Genomic DNA, 25309 nt, shown 5'->3' on the forward strand with positions numbered 1-25309 from the left:
TGGATTTGTATAATAAATATCGGTGAAAAGGTTTTAATTAAGTAAAAGTAAACTGCAGTCTTAAGATAAATGTTTAGTAATTGCTCCACTGCATGATGCTTATGCAATTATTCAGACTGTCCACTCTTGTTTTAACATAAACTTTAACATATTTACTACATAAAATTATGTCAGAAATGCTTTGGCAGTGTCTTAAGCGATCTTATATTTGTTAATTATTATGACTTTGTAGACAAACATAAACACATTGAGCAGTACTTCTTTTGAAAAGCTCTTGCAGAGCCACAGAAGACATTGAACTGAGTCACACTCCTCATGACCAGTAAACTGACTTGGGCTTTGAAGATCCCTTTAACCTGAGCCACAAAACAAACAATTAGAAAAGTGCCAGGCTGTGTTGGTTCTTCTAAGTTGTTTATTAAAAGATTCTTCTTTTTTTACATAGTGTTAAATACAATCCCTCAAGAGACCAGAGGTCTAAAAGCAGATGATGAGAAGAACAGATGGGAGACCGTGTTTGATTTAATGTCCTTTCAGCAAACCACCAATACACCTGACATAATATATCACTCTGGCATAAATTTAAAACTTGATGCAGCTGTCATATATCAATCTTTAGTTGTAAAAAATAAAGAATAAATCAGAGGAAATGTTTTTAATTCATAGCATTTCTGTGCAAAACAGGGAGAGTCAGGACCCAGAGCCCATATTCCAGCAGCTTTTACCATCCTCACATTGAAGGCTGTAAAACAAACATACTTTAAACACCCAACGCTAAAATCCAAGCCTTCTATCTTCCATCAGGATGACCATGGTGCATTTCTGGTGTGTAAGTCAGGAGAACAACCATGACCCACAGGTGCAGTAGCGCCTGTAAAAAAAAAAGAAGTTGAAATTAACCCCAGTTGATCATTACAAAAAAAAAAACAGCACACCATTTCAAAAAAAATACTTACTATGTACAGGATAACAAAAACTCTGGCTATAGGGTAGCGCCTCAAGAAGATACCCAGTCTGATGCTGAAATTACAACATATTCCATCGATTACTGGGGATCATATCTTACACAGGAAACAGTAGAATTACAATGCACTGTGAAATGTTACCTGAAACGGTCAATGGTGCTCGCTGCCTTGCGTACTTGGCCATACACTCCTGGACTGTCCTGATCACTGAACAGGACGGGTGTGTTTCTTTGTCGTGCGACTGAAAATACACGCAACACACAAAGATGGAAAATAGCCTCTTGGTTAACTCTGCTACATTTTTAGGACAAGCATTAAGCATAATGATATAGAACCGGCTACTCCTCTCACTGATGGTCTTGTTTACTTACTTAGTCCATATAGAGGCCTTTTCATAACCAGTCAAAAGTCCCTCATCGTACCTTTAAAATAAGAAACCCTTTGACCATCATCTAAACCTCATACCTGCTCCCTCCAGGCCGCTCATGTTGATGGACGGCCCTCCACTTTGTCCTCCCTGAGTGTTCTTCAGCTGCTGTTCCAGACGCTCCAGCTGAAAGACCAGGGCGCTTTTCTCAGTGCCCAGAGCCTCCAGCATCGTCTGCTTCTGGATCAGCGTCTCCGTCAGCTGGTGGAGACGATTCTCCAGCTCTGTCTGGCTGCTGCTGCTGAGGGTCTTGTTGGTCAACTGGAAGCACACCATCAATACCGTTTGTCAAATATACCAACGCCGTGAAGCAGATGTCGGCCCATCCCTGACCCCGGAAGAGGGCTCTGCATTTACATGAATTACACTGACCTGGTTCCTGAGTTTTTGGATTTCATCTTCCCGATCCTTGATTCTGCTCTGCAGTGTGGTTTTACCTCGATGGTTCTCTTCCTCTAGGTACTGAAGCTCCTATGATTAAAGAAAAATAGGAATGAGGTTTCAGAACAAACATATGTCAGACAGTTTTATAGCTGCCATTTTAGGAAATAATCACACTCCTCGTACCTGTTTGTAGCGCTCGACCTCAGCCTCCACTTCCTGCTTAGCCCTGTTCTGAAAGGCCTGTTGCTCCTCTAACTGCATCTGCTGCTCCCGCCACGTCTCTGCCTCGGCCAAAGCCTGATTCTCCAAATCCTGCCAGACAAAAGCATTTCTCACTTGTACAGCTACAACGTCTCATGTGTAGATGTTCAATGTTGCAATCATAGCCAAACAATAACCTCAAACATACAGACAAATAAATGTACAAACCTCCCAGTGTACCAATCAACCACACAGTAATATATTAATTTGAGTTAAAGTTAACACTTCTTCTGCACATAGTTTCTGCCATTTAAAAGCATCTCACCTGTATTTCTATCCGAAGTGTGTGCACTTGCCCCTGTAGTTTTTGGATGTCCTCTCTCTGCACCTCCTTCTCGTGACGCAGGTCCTCCAGCTCCACAGCTAAGGCCCCGCTCCCGTCCAGGGTGTCAAGACCAGATCCCTCCTTCAGACTGCTGATCAGTTTTTCTTTGGACTAGAGGACCATTTAAAATGTTATAAACAATCTATAAGCTGAGCAAAACAAAAATTAATAACACAAAACACACACACACACACAAAAATGGTTGAAATAAATGCTGGCACAAAAAAAAGACGGCGAGTCTTACTTGTAGGATGCGCGAAGCTTTGTGCTTGTAGTCTTGTAACTCCTGCTTGGCATTCTCAGCTGTGGCTTTGGCACTTTTCAGTTGCAGCTGGATGTCATCGACCCTGAGCTTCTCCTCTGCAGCTCGCCGCTCTGCTGCAGTCACCGTCTCTGCGAGGATCTGCCTCTCGGCCTCCACTTTGGACAGGCGGCCGGCAAACTCACTCTGCACAAGAACACAGAATTAAGAAGTCTAATCTTTTTCACGTGTTCAGTCCAGACTTAACTAGCATACATAAATGAAGATAAAAAGCATCATGTGCACCTGCATCTGCCGGTAGCTGTCCTTCTCCCTCCTGAGGGCCAGTTCAGCCTCTCGCAGCCTCTCCTGTATCGTTTCAAGAGCTTGGGACTGCATGCTGCTCCCCTCTGTTTGGTCTTGCATTATTCTAAAAAAAAAAACAGACAAAAATAATATTTTAACCAATTTATATTAAGTTAAATCTGATCTCTATTTTATTTCGGTAGTTCTTAAAGTGCACCTTGACCGCTCCACTTGTGCCTCTTCTAACGCAGCACAGCGGGACTTCAGCATCTGATCGGCTTCATCAAGCCTGATTTTCAAGACCGCAAGTTGACCGTCTTTAGCAGAGAGGGCTTCTGTTAAGTCGTCAACCTTTGACCGAAGTTCCCGTCCCATTCGGTCAGTCTGAGACTGCTCTGAGTTCCATCTGTCTGCACGCAGACGAGCCTGGTTCAATTCTACAAGAGTAGAACACCACTTAATCATTCAGAGGGACGGGTGCAGACATGTAGGCCATTTTTGTTCCCATTTGTTCTCATCTCTTACCATCTTGTAAGTCTTTTGCCCTCTGGATGACTGAAGCCATCTCCTGGTTGAGAGAGGCCACCTCACTGCGCAGCAGCTGGTTCTCCAGACGCAAACTGGACAGGATGTGGCTCTGTGGCTCCTCCATGGGAGGAGGTTGAGGATCCTGCCTGCTGGACTCTAGCAGGACGGCCATGCCCGAGTCTGAACTCTCAGGTGTGTCTGTTGTGGCCAGGTGGGGGTGAAGGGAAAACACACAAAAACCTCATTAAAATATAAAAGACCGTTTTGGTGTATGGCTGTCCATCTACAGGTGAAAAATTAAAAACATTTACTAATGACAACATGATATCTAGATGTCTTATAAAACAATCAATGGTATTATGAATAAGAGAACCTAACATTTATTCCAACACCGACTGAACAAATGTAATATGTAAGGTAATAATCATACCGTGGCTTTGTTCTTTAGCAGAGCTCTCCTCCGTTTTAAAGCTGTGAGCAGAAAGTGAGCTCATGCTGGAAGCCCTGGACACACCCCGGGTCGAGGGGGGCGTCGATGGGGCCGAGGGGATGGTATGAGGAGTGGTGGAAGGAGGAGGTGTTGGGTTTTGGGTCTCAGTCACCGGAACCGCCATTTTCACAAGTTCTCTTCTTGAATCCCTCCTGTTGCTGTCAGGAGGGTCCGCACTGTTCAGAAAGTCAAAGAGCATGTCATCGTCCACGTCCTGCTCTGTAGTTTTTATAGGCCTCACGAAGCCAGACGAGGTTTTGGCAGAGTTGGGGGCATTGCTCCGAGAACCAGCGGGAATACTGGCCGTGTTGGCAGTACCAGCCAGCAGGGGAGCACTGGATCGCTTGATGTTGGCAGCTGCTGCCGCGACAAAGCCGGATGCATCATCAGAGGATGCGTAGGCATGATGCGACACACTTGCACGGGTCTTGTACTCTGCAGTATTGTATTCAGGTTTGACAATTGATTCCTCTCTGTAGGACGACGAAAAGGAAGATGTTCTCTCCTGGTTAATGGTCAGGGCAGTGGCGGCTCCTTGGTCCACTTTATTTAGGAAGTCTTCAGCTTTCCCGGCCAAGTCAGTAAACCAGGACATTGTGTTTCCTAATGGATAACAAAAAACAGCAACCGTGGGTGTAATTTCAAGTGTGATATAAGAGCTCCCCAAATAAGTTAATTTTCACACTATAACTAAGGGGCTATAGAGCAGATAACTGACCAGAGGATTACCAATTCAACCCCAGGACTAGCAGGATAAATCAGGAAACATGTACATGCCTGGTGTGAAATAACCACATTTGTATCCATCATTTATTCTCCCTGCATCTAATATAATATGACATGCATTTGCTCGATGCTGTCCAATGAGACTTTTATGACAAGTACTGTAAGAGCAAGAGCTAAATAATCCGAATCTGGAAGTGTAACGTTATCTCGAGTGAACAAACAGGATGACAACGACTGATCGTAAATTATTGTTAAGATTAGGTTGTGGCAATTTCTGCACAGCTAGCATGCCAGCTAAACAACTCTAAAGACTCAAAGATGGCTAGTTAGTTATCACGACAACACAGCATGGTTTCTGGTACAAATACATGGCTATAAAGGATCTATTGCACGAGACGCCAGCAGCTGGGATTACGGTATCATAAAGTAAACACAGTCGGTACAGGATGCACTTTATCACTGCTGAAGCTAACAAGGTTAGCTACTGAAGAGGAAAACCTCTCACGTACCGTAAGAAACGACGTCCTAAATGGGCAAATGTCTCCGGTCAGCTGGCTCTACCGCCGGGGTTTAACTGCTGAACATGGAGGAGAAATGACGCTTGGATAAACACGATCAAATGTCATTCTCTGTCAAAGAGGATATTGGTGATCTTCTCAATACGTGGAGCAGGAAGCGCGACACGGAAGGACCCCACAACAGAGCGTCTTCAGAGGCGCCTGATCAAAAATGAACCAACTAACTTAGTTTTACAAAAACACTTTGCCCACCTCCTACATATATTTAAATATTTCTTGTCTGATAAAAAGCAGATACCTTTATTCACCAACTTTTCACCTTAACAAAATAACTAGTCTAAGAAAATCCATTAGCTTTAAATTAACAGTGGCAGAATGAGTATACGACTGTAATAATATCATCTACTATTTTAGAAGTCAAAAATACTTACTTTAAATTGAATAGGAATAAAGTAGCCCCTTTAAATAGCTCAAGCTACAGTTTCCAGCTAATATTTTTAAATGAAGCACACCAAGACCAGAGTGTTCTTTTAATCCCTAATGTAAACATCCCCCATACATCTAATATTGATGCTTGCAAGAACCAACATTTGTAGAGTAATAACGGATTATGTTAACTGTAGTTAGGTACAGTTCAATTTAACTTTAGTAACCAAAAATTCCTTATCACGCTAACACTAGTTAATCTGGTTAATTTAATTCCATGATTTACAATAACAACCTCAGCTGGCGATATTTAGATTGAGACATAGACAAACTGACACAGAAGTTATGAAACAGTGCCTCTTTATTGTTTTTTTCGCACTCACTCCAAAATGCATATTTACATGGCATGCCACATCAATACAGGAACTGACTATGGACACAATCGATAACACATAGAATCTGCTCTGGGAGTTATGGGCAGGGAGAGTTATCCCATGAACAACCAACAAAGAGAAAACAGAAATGAAGCAACACTTTTATAACCAGTCATAGAAAAAGGGTTCCTCTGAAATTGAGTAGATTCAAAGACTTAAAAAGTGATAAATGTCCAGAACTTTTCACATTTGTCTTGGCAGGCCAGAGACACAGTTGAGTCAGAGACGGTGATCATCTACACTCCGCCAAAAAAAAAAAAAAAAAACACAAGGCTGTTAAAAATAAGGATGGAAGAACAGAGCAGATGATCACACATATTGTGGGGGAAAAATATTTTGGACAGTAATTTATTGTTGAGGACCATTAGATATCCAGTCCAGTAATTTCAAAATGCCTCAACAATCTAAGTCTCTAACATAGTGTCCTTGTTCAAGGTAATAATCCACAAGCGCTGTGTCCTTTCAGGAAAAAAAGACACCCAAAAAAAAAAAAAAGTTTGAAAAATGGAGTGGGCGCCAGAAGATCCAAAAGAAGTTAAATACATAAAAAAACACACACACTCAACTCAATATATAAGTTTGTGTGTGATAATGCAAAAATAACAAAACAACAAATATCCGGACAAGTTTCCTCCGAGAGAGATCCTTTGAGAAAAATGTTATCTTTGCTCAATCAGTATTTCCTCTGTGTTCAGATAAACAGTCTGTATCAACATTCAAACATACGTCCTCTGAGAGTCACTCACTCACACACCCACCCACTCACTCGCTCAGCCATTCACATATTCACAAACACACACATACACACACACACAGAAACACACACATACACTCTCTTGTTCTCTCTCCCTCTTGCGTAGTCAATTACACATGCAATGCAGTTACTGAACGATGGACTGCCACATCAGATCAGTCCCCTCCTCTTCTTGTAGTCTTCCAGGTTGAGGGATCTGCGGGGAGCTCCGTCTTTCGCCGGCAGCGCGTTGGAGCTCACGGACAAAGACTTCGCCTCTGCGGAAACAAGAGCGATATTGATGCGTCTCGTTTCTAAATTGTTGCAGTTAACGACCACAATCTACTTTGTACTACGGCCAAGTAAAGTATACAGTAAAACTTACTGACGATTATTTAGTAGTCAACATTTACAGCATTGTCACTAAATCAAGGTATATGGTAAAACATATTGTGATATACTCCGTATCGACCAGCCCTGGTAAAACACACACCCAAGCTGAGCATGTAAAAAAATAAAAACATCTGTAAAAAATAATCTCACCTGCATTGGGAACCTGGAGGTCAATCTTAACGTCGAAATCATGGACTTTAAACAAGTCCTCTGAGAGGTCAGTGTCCGGCTTGGGGCCGTCCTTGTCTTTTGAGTTTGGTTGACCCTGTAATATAACAAACAGAGGAATGATTCAACATTGAGACACTTTAAATAAAAGATTATTATTTTCCTGCAAAAGTACAGCTATTTTTCTATCGGCATCCCCTTTACTTCTTATGAAATTGGAAGAAAAAAACTGTCTGACACATGATATCAGACATTGAAATGTAAGGTTGCCATATATTTATGATGTGAGACTTGTGCTTACTCTTTGAAAAAAAAAAAAAACATTTCTGATAACATGTAGCCAACAAAACTGTAACAGAGTTACAAAACGTGCCACAGCCGGAGCATCAGCACAGAGATGGTGCAAAAAGCACGCGGCTTCCCGTTTGAATAGGAACCGAACAACAAGCATCTGTCACGCGAAAGCTGTGGGACTCTTACTGCTGGTCCAGCTTACCAGATTGTCATTGTCAGCAACCTCCGCTGCTGACCCAGAGCCGTACTTCTGGTTTAGGTGAGCAAGAATAGCTGCGTGGACTGAAGGGTCTCTGGCCTGCAGAACCGAAAAGAGCGGGTTGGGAGATTAACACAAATTAGATTCAGTAGTGTTTATTAATTGGAACGTGCGGCAACGCGACATGTAATAATTATAGGCTTCTTACATTAGACACCATGGTCGGTTTGCATTGTCTTCGTGTGAAAGGATCCATTTGTTGGTTTTTGGCATTTTTTTGTCCTTCGGCCTGTTAGAAATTAAATTTATTAATATACGGGAGTACAGCTTGGACCACTGACTCATTTATAACAATAAAACCTGTCTTATATTTTAAAGCACTCTTCAATTATGAAAGCAACAATATGTGCGATAATGAATCATTTTGTTGCAATTAATCAATTCTGACACATCTTTCACCGTCCCAGCCTTTATATATAAAAAAAAAATCATTGCAGTCAAAGATGCATATAATGAAGGTGGCGCTTCAGGAAGAAGGACACTCACCACAAGCGCTTTCTCAGATTCAACGATGTTCCAGCTTCTGTTCCTCTGATTGATGTAGCTGGATGAGAAATAGAATAAAAAACAAAATCCAGAGTTTAAAACCATATATCTAAAGCCAGAAACTCAAACCCGTGTTTGATTTAATAGAGTTCCTGCAGAGAGATTCAAAGACACTGATAACAGTCGCTTGTGTACCTGATGGCAGAGATGCTCTTGGTCCTTTGTCTGTCCAGCGCCTCCGCTCTTTCCTCAAGCTCGTTCAGCTCATCCTGGATCGCTTTCACCTTGTCATTATCTCCAATCTCTTCCGCCATGGCCTTCAATCAAAATGAGGGCAAAAAAAAGAGTCAGAAAGAGTCCGATCGCCACAACACAAAGATCGAGTTAGGGTCCCGACAGATTTCCTTTACCTTATCTTTTAATAACTGCGTTTTCTTCATGGCATAATTCGGTGGCGCTTTTCGGAATCGGTCCTTCTCTTTCACAATCTGCAGCGAGAGAAAGACAAAACACACATTTTTGTTCCACTGCATAGTGCACGAGGCCAGAGAAAATCAACTAACATCCAGAGAAAGAGACTTACGTCCTCTATGTCTTTGTCATTGAACTTATGGTTCAGAGCTTCTTTGATGGACTGCTCCTTTTTGGTGATCTCGTCGAGCGTCGGTACTTGCATTGCAGCAGCAATCATCTGAAAAATAAAATTAATCAAAAACCCTTCCAAACGTGAAATCTTTCTCTACAGGCTCAGACGGCTCATCATGTGTGTCTGGAAGAAATTCAGGATCTCTCGTATTTTTGCTTTTTCCAAAGCACACTTACCGCCTCTTTCCACTTCATGAACTCGCTTTCCATAAACTCCTGATTTGATACAAACTCAAGCCTGAACACCCGCGTGTCGCCGCCATGCCTGAAGAACACGGACAACCAAAAGTCACATTTTGTTAAGCGGGGACAATGGAAAAGATTAATTACCTACTTCAATATGTGTAAAGTGTACCCACCTTAATTGTAATCCCTTGTTTGTTCGCGTTGTTCCAAGTTGGTAAACCTTCGCCGTCTCTACCACGTCCACAATTTCAGCAACCTTTCAACAACAAAGGATAACTAAAATTAACTCAAACTCCTAATCAGACTTTATTAAACTAAATCCATTTATGAAGAGTCATATGTCTTTACTATCACAATTATAAAAGGAGCACAATAAATGCCCCCTGGAGGCCAAACTTACCCTGTAAACTGGTTTGCTGCTGCTGTTCCCAATCCCTATCCTCACAAAGCAGCCGGTCACAGTCTTAGCAAAGAAGGGCATGTGGCACCAACGCTCCAGCTTGTGCCTGGAGAGTCGGACCCTGTTGAGCTCATCCGGTAGTGAAACGGGCTGCGACTTCGGTGGAGTTTCTTCTTTACTGTGAGCAGGAACACAGTCAAGACGTTACTTGAAAATAAAGAGAAAAGTGCGATCTTGCATTGCTTGAATCAACAGGAGCAGAGGAGAACATACTCGTCGTCGTCGTAAGACGATGAGCGGGAACTCCGATCGCTCTTGACCGACGATTTGTCGTCGTCTTCCTCCTCTTCCTCCTCATCGTCGGAGTAAACCTCGCTGGTCTTCAGGGGCTGCCGCTTGGCCAACAGTTCGGCTGCTCAACAAAGAGACAAAATGTCATCTTTTGGAACCGACTGAATTGTCACAAAAATCTTAAAGAAGTAAAAATGAAATAAACACAATCACACCAACCTGTTCTGTTCTTCTTCTTCTCGCGCTCAGCTTTGAGCTCTTCCATGGCTTGGGACTTTTTGTCAAGTTTTTCGTCGCGTTTGGATCGCCTCTCCTTATTGTGTGACATCACCTGGAGACGAGTGGATGATATGATCAGACACACTCAGGATAAAGAAAAGGTGTAACGCTACTAAAATCAACACAAAAAACCATGAGAAAATAGTTTTGTGCATTTTTATTTTTAAACAACTCTACTGTCTCCCGCATGATTATTAGAAGTAGAGCACAGTTAAACTTTTTTTTTGTCTTACACTGTAATATTCATAAAAATGTCTCACCACTTGTGTGTCTTGAACCTGAGATAGTTTCCTCTTTTCTTGCTCTTCCTCCTGTTTCTTTTTCTTCTCCTCTTTCTCCTTCTTCTTTGCCGTCTTCAGCTTTTTTTTAATTTCAAAACTGTCAAAACAAACATCGTCAAGAAAAATGCAGCCAATGTTGAAGCGCCAGACTTATGCGTGAATGTTTCCTTAATCTTATTGCAAGTATATTTTTGAGAATTTCGGAACGTAGGAGTAAAAGCAGAACCGTTGCCGGTTTTTAATTAAATGTAATATTATTTCTTAACTCACCGTCTCTTCAGCACCTCCCTCTTCTCAATTCTGTTGAACAGCTCTTGCTCCCTCTCCTTCTCGGTCATCTGCTCCAGACGAGCTCTGTCCTCCGCGTCTCCCATCAAGTCGTCGTCGTAACCGTCCCTGAACACCTCGTCCTCAGAGGAGTCCGAGTCGGAGCTGGAGGACGAGCTGTTGCTTTCGGAATCAGACACCTCACCTGATGGAGAGCGATTCGTTAGCAAAAATACAAATCACTGAGCCGAGTTCAGTTCTTATCGAGCGCGCAGACCAAATTCTACTGATTTCTTCTAACCACAATATGCTCTCCTTACAACTCTTAGCAGTGAGACACGCATTTTAAAAAAAGTGGATAACAAGTGGCTGAAATTAAACTGCTTTTGCACGGAAAAAGGAAGGCAGTCGGACCGCTGCATGGGATGGTTACGATGCCGATGACATGGTAAAAATATTAAGGACACATTGATTCTTGGTTTTAAAGTTAATCAGAGCTATATATATTTATGTTTAATTTGTTGTTTTATTAAATTGAATAGAAGCAATTACAGAGAGGCTTTGATTCAGGAATGTTTTTCTTCTCACTTATATCTTAAATCATCTTTCATACTTGCTCTGGATTTTAACCAGATTTCCAGAACTATTTTTTTTTCCAGGTATTCCATACCATGTGGACCCAGCATATAGCTGGATAACGTAAAACAAATGAACAAGTAGCAGCTTAGATGTTACATGGTGTGCCAGCTCGGATAAAAGGGATGAGTGAGTGAGTCACGTAATCCAGGCCACCTGATACCCATGGACACGGCCCCCCGGTGATGTGCGTAATCTAAAGTTCAGAATGTGTCTCGCCACTCAGCTTTACGCTTTATGTAAGATGCCATTAACCTGAGGGTGTGCGTGTCAATTTACTGAGATGTTGCTTCACATCTGTACAACTGCCACCACAGAGAGCTCCTTATCATAGATGGTGACAAGCGTGTGTGGTTTTGCACACATAAAATAAAGCAGAGAGCATTTCGTTCCCCATTAAAGCTGAAGACGTACCCTCCTCTGGCGCAGAGCTCTCAGCTGAGCTGTTTCCATCTGAGCTGCCAGACGCCGTTGCTTTATTAACCTTCTTCTTTGTTGCATTCTTCTTCTCAGACCCTTTCCCAGGCTTAACCTTCTTTTTGCCTTTGGTGCCACCCACAGTCCACTAGAGAAAGGGGTGAAATATTCAGTTTGATTCATCAAATAGCTGGAACTATCCAATAATTTTTTGTGTCGCAGACAGAAAAGTGACGCCAACGACAAGGGCCTTACCTCATCGTCACTATCGGATGTCTCGGAGTCTGTAGAAGCTGCAGGTTTGCTGACCGGCTCTTCCTGATCACCAGAATCAACCCTCTTTCTCTTTGCCAAAGACAAGAGCTCCTGAAAATGAGAATGCAATGATGTGTTTCAGAAAAAGCGCCCGGTAAAATCAGACGGGGAAAAAGCAGGAACATGCCTCCCGCAAGTTGAACCCTGCTGATACTGGGCAATAAATCCAGGTGTAAATAAACCAGAGGATGCACGGAAGATGCATTGGAATCCAATTGTTCAAACCCTGTGCAGAAGTTAGATGCACATGCCCCTCAGTTATAATAAAAGACCGACTACTTTGTAATACGCACATTGAAGGACAAACCTCCCAATTACAGTTGATTTGTCAAGCTTAATAGCATCAATCAGATTCCCCACGGGTAAAAACAACAACATTGGTGCAAAAAAGCTAAATCTAGTCACAAGTTATTAAAACACATTTCGATGGCAGCAATTTGTCTAAATTGGATTCCTCTAAAACAGGACCGGGATGCATATCTGAGCAAGATCACACACTGGAGCAAGACTAGCAAGTAAAATTCCTTCTATGCTGTACGATTGTGGAAACACTGCCGTCCAGAGAAATTAACCTTAAGTAGGGACGCGCCACTTGATTGCACCAGTGACCGATTCACATCCCCATGTCTGTGTCATTATAGAAGACAGCGTTTCTGCCATCAGTCACATTGGCTTGACTTCCATGCATAGAGGTTTGGAGCTTTTAAAAGCAACTTGTGTCGTATCAAATACGTTCTTTGTATTGAAGTTGGAAGTATTCATGAAGATAAACTCAAAACAGATTTCGACTTGCTCAACCACAAAAAATCCAAGTACCTTTTGCCTTTTTAATCATAGGAAATAAGACACACACCCTACTGATGATTTGGGAAACCAGGGAGCATGGTTTACTGAACTTCCCTCAACTCTTCTGTTTTTCACCACCTGTGTCAGTGAGCTGAACTGCTTGGTACCGTCAGGTAACGTTCACGGGGGGTTTAACGGTGATCACAGTCACTGCATTACAGCCCTCCTCAGACTGACAGGCTAGACCAGAGAGCTCTTCCCTCTCAATCAGCTTGCCAGAGCTCGTTTGACAACAACAACAACCGAAATAGACCCACAGCTCTGCGTCCATGACGTCATTCGGCAAATAAGGTTCTTGGGTTCTTGCAGCTAATTCAAGTGTGACTCCTCTCCACTACGACTCCAGTGTGTGCAAACGTCCCGCTCTAGTGCAATCCCCCACACCACAACCAACCCCAACAGTGCACGACCGTTGTCAAGCAGATTACGACTCGAAACCTGTAAAAGGCCCTTGGCGCGGCATTTTGGTGGCTGGTGATTGCTTGCTGTTGCGGAGAGTAACCTTAACGTGAGCGTAACTTAGCTGATGCAAAGACACTGCTTTTATTTTAACAACCGCACACTTTCCTCCGTCCTGCATACATTAGATAAGCACTTGGAGCTGGGGGAGAGACAACATTTATTGGCCATTGGGGACGGGGGGTGTTCACTGAGAAAGGAGGAGAAGACTGTAAATAACACAGGCCGTTCACGCGAGGCAAACAGTCCGTTAGCGCACGTTAGCTTCGCCTCAAAGTGCTGACAACTTAACGAACATTTTGTAAGAAAATCTGGAGAAAAGAAATGCGCACCTACCTGATCTAAATTATCGTCGCTAGCACTGTCCTCTGAGTCGGAGTCAATCACGACTCGACCTTTCCGCTTCTTTACATTCACCATGATTAGCTGCGCTAACCTGCTAGCTACCTCTGTGTCGTCTAAATGTTTGAGGCTAGCCGCGGCTGCTAGTACCGAGCTAGTTGGCTCTGCAGTCAGCCACACAAAGGCAGCACTGAGCATGCGCGCTCGCACTTATACCACAGTTACAGTTGGGGTTTAATGGCTCTGCCAGTAAAATAAAGATATGTTTTACGCTTGTGTTAATCATATTATTGTATTAATATAGTTTGTATAAAGAAAAACATTGGGCCAGGATACGAGAACATAGACTTTTAGCTAAGACGAGAACGACATAATGACAGTGAGTGGGTCAGTCCGGACAGATATGTTGGGTGCACTCCTGCTCCGTTCAAGGTCTCTGATAAATCAACCGTTTAGTGTTTGAAGCTAAATCTGTAGTTCCGCGAGTTGTGTTGCATTTCTTCAATGTGTAAATGATACAAGTTTCCAACTGTTTTCAATCCACAGTGTTTTAAAGAGATAACTTGATGGTTTTTGTGAGACTAATCCAAGAAGTCGGTGAAATATCCATCCGTCACCTTTTTGGTACAATATGACCACAGTAAGTAGAAACGGATTATTCTCCACATGTATTCAATATCCCGTTATTATTCCTCAGAGTAACGTACATACAGACCAGATGGTCATTCGTTGCAACTATAATTTTGCTTTATATGCTCTTAAAATGTTAACCAGCATATCACTCATTCATGTGCGAGCTAGGTGTCAACATTTTAATGAATTATTATAAGATACTATCATGAAATAAAGGGACAAACGCATCTCAGCTCAAACTCAAAGCCATGTGACATGACATGTGAACACATATGTAAGAGGGCGTGTGTGTGTGTGTGTGTGTGTGTGTGTGTATATTAGTGGAAAATTATTTTAAAAAAGTGTAACCGCAAGTACAATTAAATTAGATCAGATTCAGATGTATTGTCATTGCAAACTGCGGTCAAGTGAGCCCTCATCCGCCGAGTGAGCCGCACGCATGTAAATAAAGGGCCGTCTATTCCTTATGTTACGGTATGGTGGTCTACGGTGGCTTGAATAGCACAAAAAGCATTCAAATTTCCCAATATCCCACTATTCAAACATCTATAAAAACAGATCCTTAAATTTGTAAAGTAAAATTACAGCGCAGTCTTGTTCAGGGGGCCTCTGCTATGCACATGTACTGTACATGTATTTTACTGTACAGTTTTGGAGAAAATTGACAATAAAAGAAATTGAAAATATTCAAACGGCTCTAAAAACAGGCTGCATTGTACGTTTACTTTACAAATGTAAGGCTCTGTTTTTATAGCCGTTTGAATATTGGACATTGTGACATTATGAATATAATTATGTCATTGAACCTGACTTTGAAGTCAGTAAAATCTCATGCCCATGTACATGTGCATCGCAGAGGTCAGTCTGAACAAGACTGTGTTGTACTTTTACTTTACAAGTTTAAGGATCTGTTTTTATAGCAGTATGAATATTGGACATTGTGACATTATGAATGTCATTGTTATTGAAGCTGACTTTGAAGTCACTTTTCTCCAAAACTGTACAGTAAAATCTCATCTCACTTTTAATTTACAAGTTTAAGGATATGCACTTTGAATATGATTATCATCATTTCATTTGAGCTTTTGAGCTTGGCTTCTCTGTGCTGCGTACCGCCCCGTACCGTAACACCTTGAATAGAGGTGCATTCAGAATTGCAATTGAGGCTCAATCGGCGGATATAGGCTCACTTAACCGCAGTGTGAAGACACATGCGACTAATAAGAACACATATGTCAAGAGGACATTTGTGTGTGTTAATGTATTTTTTTTTTTTTTTTAAAGAAGTGAAACTACAAGTACAATTGAGTTAGATCAGATTCAGATTTATTGTCATTGTAAGTACTAGGACACCGAAATGCAGTTTAGCGTCTGACCAGACGTGCAAAAGAAAGCAGTTAAAGTGCAGTGCAATGGGTCGGATGAATACAACATAAATGTCTTTTATTTTGTAAATTCAAGACACTTATCCTTGAGGATCCATAACTGCTGTAACTCAGGTGTAATGACATTATTTTTCTGTGTGATGTATCCCAGCAGTGAACCCATCCCCATTTCTACTGAAATGTCTCTGCCAAAGATCACACGTCTCCCCTCAGTGAGGCTGCTGAGCTCCATCCACCAGCAGCTGCTCCTTCCTTCCATTCCTCCACCGTCTGTGCCCAGAAGAGCTGTGAGTCAGGGTGAATACAGACGACCCGGTCAGCCCAAAGAGGACAAGTTCCCGTGGCAGCCGATTAACTTCAGCTTCTCAAAGGGTGTTGAGGGGATAAAGAAGCATTTCACACTGTTGAAGAAGGAGTTCTTTGAGCGATGGGAGGGTCCAGAGGGCAAACCCCTCCTTGAGCACATGCTGGAGCAGAACCGAGTGATGTGGGCGTTCAGAGGCCCAGAGAGCTTAAAGCAGTGGACCGTGTCCTCGGATCGGGAGATAGGAGGCCACAGCGAAGTTCAGTTGACGCTCGGCAAAAACAATAATACCTGTTTTCTGTCTGGGACTCTGAACGCGACTCCTCCAAAGGATGGAGAAACACGCTACAGTGGCTACTGCACCTTGCGCTCACAGCAACCACTGGTCAGTGTTCAAACTCATACGTTCACTTCTGATGAGGTTGGAGTTACTGTAATATAATCCTGGACCATTGAGGACGCTGGGGTTGTGTGCCTCTATTGTCAGATTTAAATATCCTTACTTCGGGTTGTTCTCCTCAAGCAGCAGGAGCCAGGAAATGTTGCATTGATCGTCATAATTTTAAAGTTTTAAAAATGAGGAAGTTTGAGTGAATTACAACGACTCACAACAATTTAATTGGTCATTTCCTACAAGCAAAAAGATATTTGGACAGTTATTAATAACTTTTATGTCACATGTTCCTATGTCTACCTGCAGCCACTTTGGCATGCAGCCAAATATCTTTGTACCAACTCCATCATTATTAATTCCCAATACTTAGTAGTTCCTCCTCCTCTATATTAGCTTTTGTGATCACGATGAAAACCTGCCTAGACATTCTCAAACTATAGTCATTTATTAGCGACAATTAGCTGGCTGATACAGCTGGTCTCGACCGGCACGTAATCCCAAAATGTTTTCTCTCCTAGCGTTCATTCGATAGAAAAAAGCACTATGATCTGTCCAGTTTCAACACCCTGCATTTGCGAGTCCGCGGTGATGGACGTCCGTGGATGATCAGCATTGCCGCAGAAAAGTACTACTCTCACCAGAAAGATGACATATATAATTACTTCCTGTATACCAGGGGAGGACCCTACTGGCAAGATGTCAAGGTGAGCAGAAACTAACTGAGAAGTGCCGTGATATAGATGTAAGAAAAGAAATAAACTGTCTAATATGAAACGTAAGCAGTCATAAACCCTCTTACTCATCTACAGATACCATTCTCCAAGTTCTTCCTCACACATCGTGGGAGGATACAAGACGATCAGCATCATCTCTGGTTAGACAAGGTAGAGTTAAAGTCGCACTAACATGGCATTAAAAACAGAAATAGATGGAGCCATGACAAAGGAACAATTGCCTCTAGATGTCTTTTAACCTTTGACCTTTAGCATTCCAATACATTTTGCGACGATTAGTTTACGTTTCTGTTACATTTATGTATTTACAGATTAACACCATTGGATTTACCTTGGGGGATAAAGCAGATGGTCAGTTCCAGCTGGAGATTGATTTTATTGCCGTCTGTAAAGACTACGCTCACACGGAGGAGTTTGCCTACGAGTTGTACAAGAGAAATCCTGAAGTCTGAGAGCCACTGTTAAAACCCTGCAGATGAACAGTTATTTGTTAATGGCAAAGTTATACTGAATCCATCAGTCCTGGTTATGAGTCTTATGGTGTATACTGTACATTTGGATCCTAGCACATGGACTGGGATACTTCAGTAAAAACGACTGATAGCAGGTGACATCTCTGTTCTTTTAATTACAGGACACTTATCGAGACCATCTTTCTGCTTTATATATAAATTAAAAAAAAGTCCCGACCGTTAACAATAAAAAAATACTTCATGTGACTTGTTTTTGTGGAACAGATTTAATTATATCATGAAGACTAAACCGCAATAAGCAATTTTTACTTAAAAATGGACAACGCAGACAATGGATTCTTTTTATCTGTCTTTCCAAAAAAGTTCAAACAAAGCACAATGTTCTAAGGACAAAATGACAGTTTTAAATGAAGCAAAACAGGAGATCGATTCTCTACAAAAACATGTTTAAAAAAAGCTTAATTCAAAGCTGTAGGGTGTTAACAGCACAACATGAGTCAAATCTAAAAAAACAAAGGGTTGGCTAAAAGCAGAACATAAACTGACAGCAGACTAAAAGAGACTACAGAAATTAAAGTATCAGTTGTTGGCGACAAAATATTTACACTGGAAGAACAGGCTGTACAAAACGTCCTCAATTGAGAATGGTATTATTTTACATCATGACGAGGCCTCGTCTTGCCCCAAGCATACTCTCTTTCTTCTGCTTCCGGCTCTCCACGTGTTTTTCTCTCCTTTCCCCCCTGAAATAGGTTACAGAAACATCCATAAGAGACTGATGTTGTAAGAGTCATTTCTAATGGGCAAACTTATTTACGTCAGCGAGTGTGTGCTTTCAGTTCAAACATACCTCGTCTGGACCTGGTGCTGTTTGTAATTCTTCTGATGAGAGTTAGAAATCAGTGACTTGTTTGCCGCCGTGTTTTCTTGGTCTCCTCCAAACGGCTTGAGTTTACCTATAAATATAATTAAAAAAATATATAAATCAGGTACTTGTCAGTCTCTTGATGATACTGTATTTCAGGGAAGCAGAAAAGTTAACGCATTGTTGTACCTGCATGAGGCTTGTAGCCGAGGGGACGAGAAAGACTGGCTTTCAGATCAAAGTCTGACTTCTTTGAAGTACTTGTTGAAGTACTTGTGTTGCCGGTGAAAACAAATGCTCCTTTGGAAGTAAGCAGGGAGAAGAAAAAAAATGTAACCACACTGTACACACATCTTTTGGCAAGTGAAGATATATTTCCTAGGATTAAAAAGGAAAAAGGTACCTGGGGTTTTTGTGGCAGAGCAAGTCGAAATCTTGACATTTTTGGGCTTTCCTCCACGTGGGGCCTCTCCTTTTGGGGTGCTGGAGGTCACATGGAGCGACATGCGTGCCGGCGTCTTCACCAAGGACTTCTGGTTCTCGTTGTCACGAGTGGCTTCTGTGAACCTGCAAACACGTGTTGCTGTTAAAGCGTCACATTGAACACATAGCAATGCCAAAGAGATACATTACAACTTTGGAGGTTTTCATGTTTCACAATATTGAATCAAAAAGAGATTTAATGTTTCTCTTCTGACAGCAATCATTAGAAAAGGGGCTTTTCTTGGCAAAGGGAAAAGGGGAGTGAATGTTTACGCTGCTTTCTCTTATACAGATAGAAGTGGTGGGCCGTCTCTTATGCAAACATGCATTTGGATTTTTTTTTATATTGAGCTCGACAAAGTTATGACAAACTATTTGTCCAGAGGAGAGTTGCTGAGAGGAAAAGCCACTCACCGAACATTGATCCTGCGAGAGGAAAGGACAGACGGTCTGAACGGAGCGGCTTCCTTCACTGCAGGTTTTGTCGGAAGAGCTTTGCTGGCCGAGGGCAGCGTGCGTCTGTCCACTGCTGGTCTCTTGGTCATCGAGATGGGGCTGAATATGGACGAAAGACCCCGATTCGCCTTCTGGAGAACACATGAATTCAGTCAGTCACCTTTGCTGCACTCCGGATGTTCTCAATGTACTGCAACTGGTGTGGACACCTACCACTTGAGTTTTGCTCTCAACTTGCGGCGGTTTAGTTTTGCCTGAAAGCCTCTAAAAAAATTTAAAAAAACATACATAAATTAACAAGAACAAAGAAACCAAAACAACAAGTTCACAAACTGTAGAAGAAAACTGAAAGCTTTTGAGTACCTTTGGTTTTTTAAGTGAATTTCTGGAAGTCTCCATCTGCTTGTTCTTCCGCTGGGCATACGTGTCAATCGACTCCATCTTGTTAAATTGTGCCTCGTGGATTTTTTTGAAGTCTATACAAAATAAGTGATTACATGATTAGTTTATGTGGGAGAACTTCTGCCTTACTGTGACGTGGTCTCTGAATCTTTGGTTTAAAAGAACATTGGGAGGGAGCAACAACAACAGAGGACTTACTCGGGGTGATGGGCTTCAACAACGGCTTGTTCTTCTGCTGGCGTCCTTGGAAACGAGGGATTTTACCAGCTCTTGGTGCTTTTTCTGGACAAATGCATGTTGAATGAAGGAGGATTAGCATGTGATTACATCTGTGTGGATGCCAATAATGAGGTTGCAGCAACACACAAGTCTTCAGAAGGAACAAGCTATTCAAAGCAGAAGATATTAACAGTTACACATTTGTACTACTGACCTGTGTTGCTCTGCACGGGTGCTTTATCCTTAATGTCAGGCTGCTGCTGCTGCTCACTGTCAGTGGCCGGGGGCACCTGAGGAGGCTCAATTTCACTTTTTTCAGAATCCTTGGTAGAGGACACTTTTCTCTTCTTAGCACCTCGAGCACCACGAGGTGGACTAGATGCAGCCACTTCGGTGTCACCCTTTAACAAGGAACAACAGTGGTTCAGTCTCCTGAATGTAAAGCATTGACACTGCAGCAAAGACACCCTGTCCATAGTGACCGTATTACCAAGCTTGATACCTTTATATACACACATTAAAGTTAGTATGTTGCGATGTGTTTTACCTCTGTAGCACTCGGAGGTGACCTGGTCGCTGGTGCGGGATCAGAGATCTTCCTCTTGGTACCGTTTCCTCTTCCTCTGCGTGTGTTCACAAACACAGCGGGGCTGGAAACCTCTTTATTTTCCTGAGCAACGTCTTGGGTCGCAGTTTCGTCTATTTGAACGGTAGGAACATCGTTCTCTTGAGCCTGGAAAACGCCACAGTAATACACATCAGGTCGATATCAAAAACGGCATGATTAGGGTTGATTTTTTTGCAGTGAAACGGTATCGGTGGCCGGGGTTTCGGTACCTGTCTTTCCTCTTGTGAGTCCTTTTCTCGTTGATAATGCTGCTTGATTGCTTTCAGGAGTTTGTCGGCCTGTTTTTTTTTTTTTTTTGAAGAAAACGATATTAGCTGGTTCAGCAGATTTCGTCAAATGGAAACGCTAGTTGGCATAATTATAGTAGCCGTTAGCGTAGCACAGTTGGATAATGATGTGAAAAGTAATTCTCGATTCATTCTAAAAAAGTAAACCTGCAGTAATGTTACCTTCATATTCGCTTTCAGTCCGAGCGCCTTAGCGAGGCTCCTCAACTCCGCATATTTCATGGAATCCAAATCCATCTCGGCGTGGTAGTTTATTCCGTTTTGTGGGAAGAAATCCGCGATACACACGTTTTACTCTCTCACGCACCGCGAGCTGTGGCTTTCTGACGGTTAAAAAGTACTCCGATTCAAAACACGGCAGCGGAAGCCGTGTGATTGGCTCATGTGCGTGACCGGATGTACCTCGCAGCCAATCAGAGCGAAGATGCGTTTTTTTTAGACGTTCTGCCCATCGCAAACGTAACGTCACATTTGAAGCTCTTTATCTCAGCGCGTTAACGTTCTCGCTTGAATTTCGACGCCTAAGAAAACTAACAAAAAGTAACTTGTAACTATTTAACTTTTTTAAATCACTTTATCACACAAAACAAAATTTAAACAGATGTTTTTAGGCAGTTTACCAGCAGTTTCCACTTTTCTCCAGGTGGTGGCAGTGTTGCGCCGAGCAAACTTTAAAAAAACAAAACAAGGAAGAGACGTCCTGCTTTCTGGCACCAGAGTTCAAATTCTCAAGCGGGACAAATAGCCGGCTAGCTTTGCTCTATACAACTCCACTGACATGAAATTTGACGAGAACCTTATAATCCAACGCGCACACGCTCTAAAGATGGCCAGAGAGGCAGAACACAAACAGCGGATGACTCTTCACTGTCAGCAGTGCAACGCTGTGTTGGGGGACTCCTTCGGCATCTGTGGGGAACTTAAATGCATGGACTCCATCGTGTGTATAAGTAAGTGCACTTTATCTTGTTGCTTAGTTGTAGTTAGTAGTAAATGCTTTAAAACGTTTTAATGGAAAACCTATTGTATTGTTGTCTTTATCTGGTAAGAGTTTGTGTTTTGCAGAGCCACATCGCTGATGACTGAAATCCCAACACGACATTGATCAATACTTTACTGCTTGTCTCCCCCCAGGAGTCACCAATGATGTGGTCATCAGTGATTCCATGGAAACGGGACATAAAGGGGAGATGGCTAATTGGTGAGTGGAAAAGTAAACTTTCAAAACACAGTGTCAGTAGTCAACCCATGTGGGGTTACAAGTTAAATAGTGTTTAAGGTTTTTTAAACAATTTTTCCAGCCTTAAACATAATTGGTATGAAATGGTTAAATAAATTCTGGGTGAGGAAAATAACCATTCTTTTTATAATGATTTAAAAAAAAATGTTTCAATGAGCCCTTGACCAAAGCACACATGACTGGTTGTAAGGAGTCCCATGTAAAAAAAAACCTCCCCTTGACTGTGATTCACTAGTTTCTACAGTGGTGACTTAAAGGTTGCTCTCTGTGTCCCACTTGTTTTCTGTGCTTGTTGTTTCCTCTCAGCATCTACAGTTCTCTGAAATGTCGCGGCTGCCGCTGTGCTGTGGGGAAAGTCATTCACTCTGCACCGTCGCGTTTGGCGGCCGTTCGCTCCATGTTTCTCCTCCACAAAGCAAACATCAGTTGGTGAGCACACAGGCATATCGACTTGCATTGACTTGAGTGCAGGTGTACTGCCGCCTAGGTGGCAGCACATAAACAGGGGCTTTAGGACTGTTGCCCATTCTGTGAATACCCTTTTTTTTTTAAAGCTTATGTTAGGGATCACAACAACCCTCCTTTCTTTTTTCCCATTTCCGCAGTTACATCCTCACCTGCAGCTCAATGGTGACATCATCCTCACTGTCATTTGATCTGAAGCCCCTCGGAGAAAGCATGCAGAAGGTGACACAACCAGATCTCACGCTGTGTATACCTTTTATGTACAACTGCAGTGCTTTGCTTCAATCTAATTATTGCATAATAATGTTATCATCACATATAAGCACTCACTTGTTCTATGATGTTTAATTTACTCGGTCTATTCCAGCCATTTTTATGCATTTTAATGAAATACCAGTCCATGACGAGTCATATTTAAAAGACCCATTTTGTCCCCTACTTTGTCTTTTACATGGACCGTATGTAAGAAGATCTTTTGCTTTGCCTTTTTAATAATTGCAGGTGAGGAAGCAGTTCGAAGCGCAGTTAGATCAGATGTCACGTATGAAAAGCAGACTGGCAGACGGGAGTGTCAACAGTGAATTTATCAAGTAGTGTCCACAGGGAACAGGACGTCACCTCATCCATGTGTCCTCTACTCTCCAATCCTTCTTTTGGACCAATTTGTTTTGTAAATTGGCGTTGTTTCTTCTCCATGTTTTGTGTTTCCATTAAACCTTTTTAATGATGCAAACAAATACTCTTTGGGTTTCATTCATACGTTTGGATCAGCGTTCAACACGACGCAGATTTGTTTTGATGCAGTTTAAATGCATTCTTCTGAATATTTGCAATGAGATTATCTTAAAACATGAATGTGAAGTAGGTCAAATTATTCTTTTGTTACTCACTTCATAATTCAAAAAAATAAACACGTTTAACCCAGGTTTTAACAGCTAAACATTATTCATAATTGGTTAAAGGAGGATACAATGCTCCATGTGAGAATGAATGTGTTCATTTTGAGAATTTGGATGTGACGTTCATTGTGGTCATAACTTAGATAGTAATTTCATGATAGTAATAGCCTTTTTTTTTATACAGGCTAGGTTTCTTGAAGTTTCCTTGATATTTTTTAATTCTGGATATCAAACCCCTTGACGAAAGAGATGAGCCACTTTGATGTACACAACGTCATTCATTCGGCAACAGCACTCAAACAGCAAGTAAATATCAACACACAACCATCCAATTGGCACCATGCTGCATTTTATTGCTGAATTTCTGATACAGATTCTTTTTTCTTTTTTTTTTTGTGAGTACAAAACCAGACAAGAGGCTCACACGTAATAAGCATGCCCATCTCCTCCCTCTGGAGTGCATAGTTTCTACACAGTCCACCTCCTCAGTGGAAAAGTTCACCAACAAAGTAATGTCATTAATCATTTATCCTAAGCTCCTGTATAGTCGTTTTTTTCTTTTTCTTGGGAACGAAGGCTGATCAGTGTTTTTCAGCTGCACTGTGGCTAAACCGCCATAGAGATAGAGTAGAAACACCTTAAACTCTCTGTTACTACTTTTTTTGGGTGCAATTTACTCTGTAAAACCCCACAAGTGGTGATCAAAGCTACTTCGACACACTTGCTGTTGTGTCCCCAGGTTGTCACCTTGTCACAGAACATCTGATATGAACATTTCAATAGCCTAGTTACACTCATTTACATTACAAAGTTGGATTATTGCATGCAATACAAATCATTCATTAGTCCGCTATGTCATGCATATATATCTATATATATTTTTTAAACCCATATATTCATGTTGCGAGACGGCTACTTGTTTATAAATTGTGATTATAAATCCCCACAAAAGAGCATCACAGGGTTTTTAGAACACAGTATTCCAAGACAGGATGGCGATGATAACAGTGCAAGTTCGTACGTAGAGAGAAAGTGCTTTTCAAACGAGGGTCAAAGGTCATTCAGTAAGTCCTTTGCAGCCACGGAGCTACTGAAAGTCTACATTTTCTCAAGTGAGCGGCGGGTTCTGTGGATGTAAAAATGCTACAAGGGTCGAAATTTAAAGCAACTCGAGTACCGAGTGGTTTGGACTATTGTTTTTTTGGTGTCAAAGAATACGAGGCAGGGAAACATGCGAGTATTGACTTTGCTCTGTCTGTGAAATACAAGATGCTCCAGCTGTCCTCACAAACACTTTGTTCTGCAGGAAGTATCCCCCAAACCTTCATCAGCGATACTGTATTCTAAAGCCAAATATCATACGGCTCCCAAAGAAAAGGTGACTACATGATAGCTACCGCACGGAGGCGTAAAAAAAGAGAGAGAGAAAAGGTGGGGGAAGGGGAGGGGGGCATTACAGACTCCTTTTAACACTTACACCCTGGCACTAAACTCATGCATTATTGTAGGTTATTGCTTCTAAAACTATAATCAAATACAATTTTATGGATTAAAATATCTCGCTCTGAATCTCAAAACTATGTACAATACGATGTCGCGATAAAATCTTTAATTCTAAGACTAAAACATAACATTGGACCCCAACCAATTATACCCAAATCTAAGATTAAAGCACTATTCTTCTAGAATATAACAGGTTTCCATCAAGGTCACA

At 41.9% G+C, this 25309-nt stretch overlaps 5 protein-coding genes across 8 annotated transcripts; 2 read left to right on the top strand and 3 right to left on the bottom strand.

The window, feature by feature from the left end:
* Positions 1 to 412: 412 nt before the first annotated feature.
* On the bottom strand, positions 413 to 5326 carry golga5 (golgin A5). The gene is made up of 13 exons (XM_068580423.1): positions 5163 to 5326; positions 3868 to 4530; positions 3435 to 3635; positions 3127 to 3346; positions 2910 to 3033; positions 2607 to 2810; positions 2303 to 2473; positions 1960 to 2088; positions 1765 to 1863; positions 1431 to 1653; positions 1107 to 1206; positions 957 to 1020; positions 413 to 871 (listed from the first exon to the last, which is right to left on the bottom strand). Exons 2-13 carry the CDS (start codon positions 4520 to 4522, stop codon positions 791 to 793), a joined length of 2271 nt encoding a protein of 756 aa, XP_068436524.1. The 5' UTR covers positions 4523 to 4530; positions 5163 to 5326; the 3' UTR covers positions 413 to 790.
* A 614-nt stretch (positions 5327 to 5940) lies between these two features.
* rtf1 (RTF1 homolog, Paf1/RNA polymerase II complex component) lies at positions 5941 to 13968 on the bottom strand. The gene is made up of 18 exons (XM_068579649.1): positions 13723 to 13968; positions 12022 to 12132; positions 11764 to 11914; positions 10717 to 10918; positions 10426 to 10543; positions 10106 to 10217; positions 9869 to 10007; positions 9596 to 9773; positions 9369 to 9451; positions 9187 to 9274; positions 8948 to 9055; positions 8775 to 8852; positions 8560 to 8681; positions 8365 to 8422; positions 8027 to 8107; positions 7822 to 7917; positions 7308 to 7422; positions 5941 to 7042 (listed from the first exon to the last, which is right to left on the bottom strand). The coding sequence occupies exons 1-18, from the start codon at positions 13924 to 13926 to the stop codon at positions 6936 to 6938; spliced, it is 2151 nt and encodes a 716-aa protein (XP_068435750.1). The 5' UTR covers positions 13927 to 13968; the 3' UTR covers positions 5941 to 6935.
* Positions 13346 to 17897, top strand: ndufaf1 (NADH:ubiquinone oxidoreductase complex assembly factor 1). 2 transcript variants are annotated; one of them, XM_068579652.1, is made up of 6 exons: positions 13346 to 13435; positions 14275 to 14368; positions 15898 to 16435; positions 16963 to 17148; positions 17254 to 17328; positions 17490 to 17897. In XM_068579652.1, exons 3-6 carry the CDS (start codon positions 15926 to 15928, stop codon positions 17628 to 17630), a joined length of 912 nt encoding a protein of 303 aa, XP_068435753.1. In that variant the 5' UTR covers positions 13346 to 13435; positions 14275 to 14368; positions 15898 to 15925; the 3' UTR covers positions 17631 to 17897. The 2 variants fall into 2 exon arrangements, with proteins under 2 accessions (XP_068435753.1, XP_068435752.1); XM_068579651.1 differs by lacking the exon at positions 13346 to 13435 and having other exon boundaries at positions 14160 to 14368.
* Positions 17867 to 21349, bottom strand: nusap1 (nucleolar and spindle associated protein 1). Its single transcript, XM_068579650.1, has 12 exons — positions 21154 to 21349; positions 20914 to 20982; positions 20624 to 20809; positions 20291 to 20477; positions 20056 to 20139; positions 19819 to 19931; positions 19669 to 19719; positions 19414 to 19586; positions 18920 to 19083; positions 18706 to 18816; positions 18502 to 18607; positions 17867 to 18394 (listed from the first exon to the last, which is right to left on the bottom strand). Exons 1-12 carry the CDS (start codon positions 21226 to 21228, stop codon positions 18307 to 18309), a joined length of 1407 nt encoding a protein of 468 aa, XP_068435751.1. The 5' UTR covers positions 21229 to 21349; the 3' UTR covers positions 17867 to 18306.
* Positions 19022 to 23433, top strand: oip5 (opa interacting protein 5). Of its 3 annotated transcripts, none has more exons than XM_068579654.1 (6): positions 19022 to 20838; positions 21635 to 21941; positions 22126 to 22192; positions 22538 to 22660; positions 22837 to 22918; positions 23198 to 23433. In XM_068579654.1, the coding sequence occupies exons 2-6, from the start codon at positions 21770 to 21772 to the stop codon at positions 23288 to 23290; spliced, it is 537 nt and encodes a 178-aa protein (XP_068435755.1). In that variant the 5' UTR covers positions 19022 to 20838; positions 21635 to 21769; the 3' UTR covers positions 23291 to 23433. The 3 variants fall into 3 exon arrangements, with proteins under 3 accessions (XP_068435755.1, XP_068435756.1, XP_068435754.1); XM_068579655.1 differs by lacking the exon at positions 19022 to 20838 and adding an exon at positions 21052 to 21531; XM_068579653.1 differs by lacking the exon at positions 19022 to 20838 and having other exon boundaries at positions 21052 to 21941.
* Positions 23434 to 25309: the final 1876 nt, after the last annotated feature.

Source organism: Clinocottus analis, unplaced genomic scaffold (assembly GCF_023055335.1).
Source record: "Clinocottus analis isolate CAN_PGR_092001 unplaced genomic scaffold, fCliAna1.0.p SCAF_17, whole genome shotgun sequence".
Lineage (NCBI taxonomy): Eukaryota > Metazoa > Chordata > Actinopteri > Perciformes > Cottidae > Clinocottus > Clinocottus analis.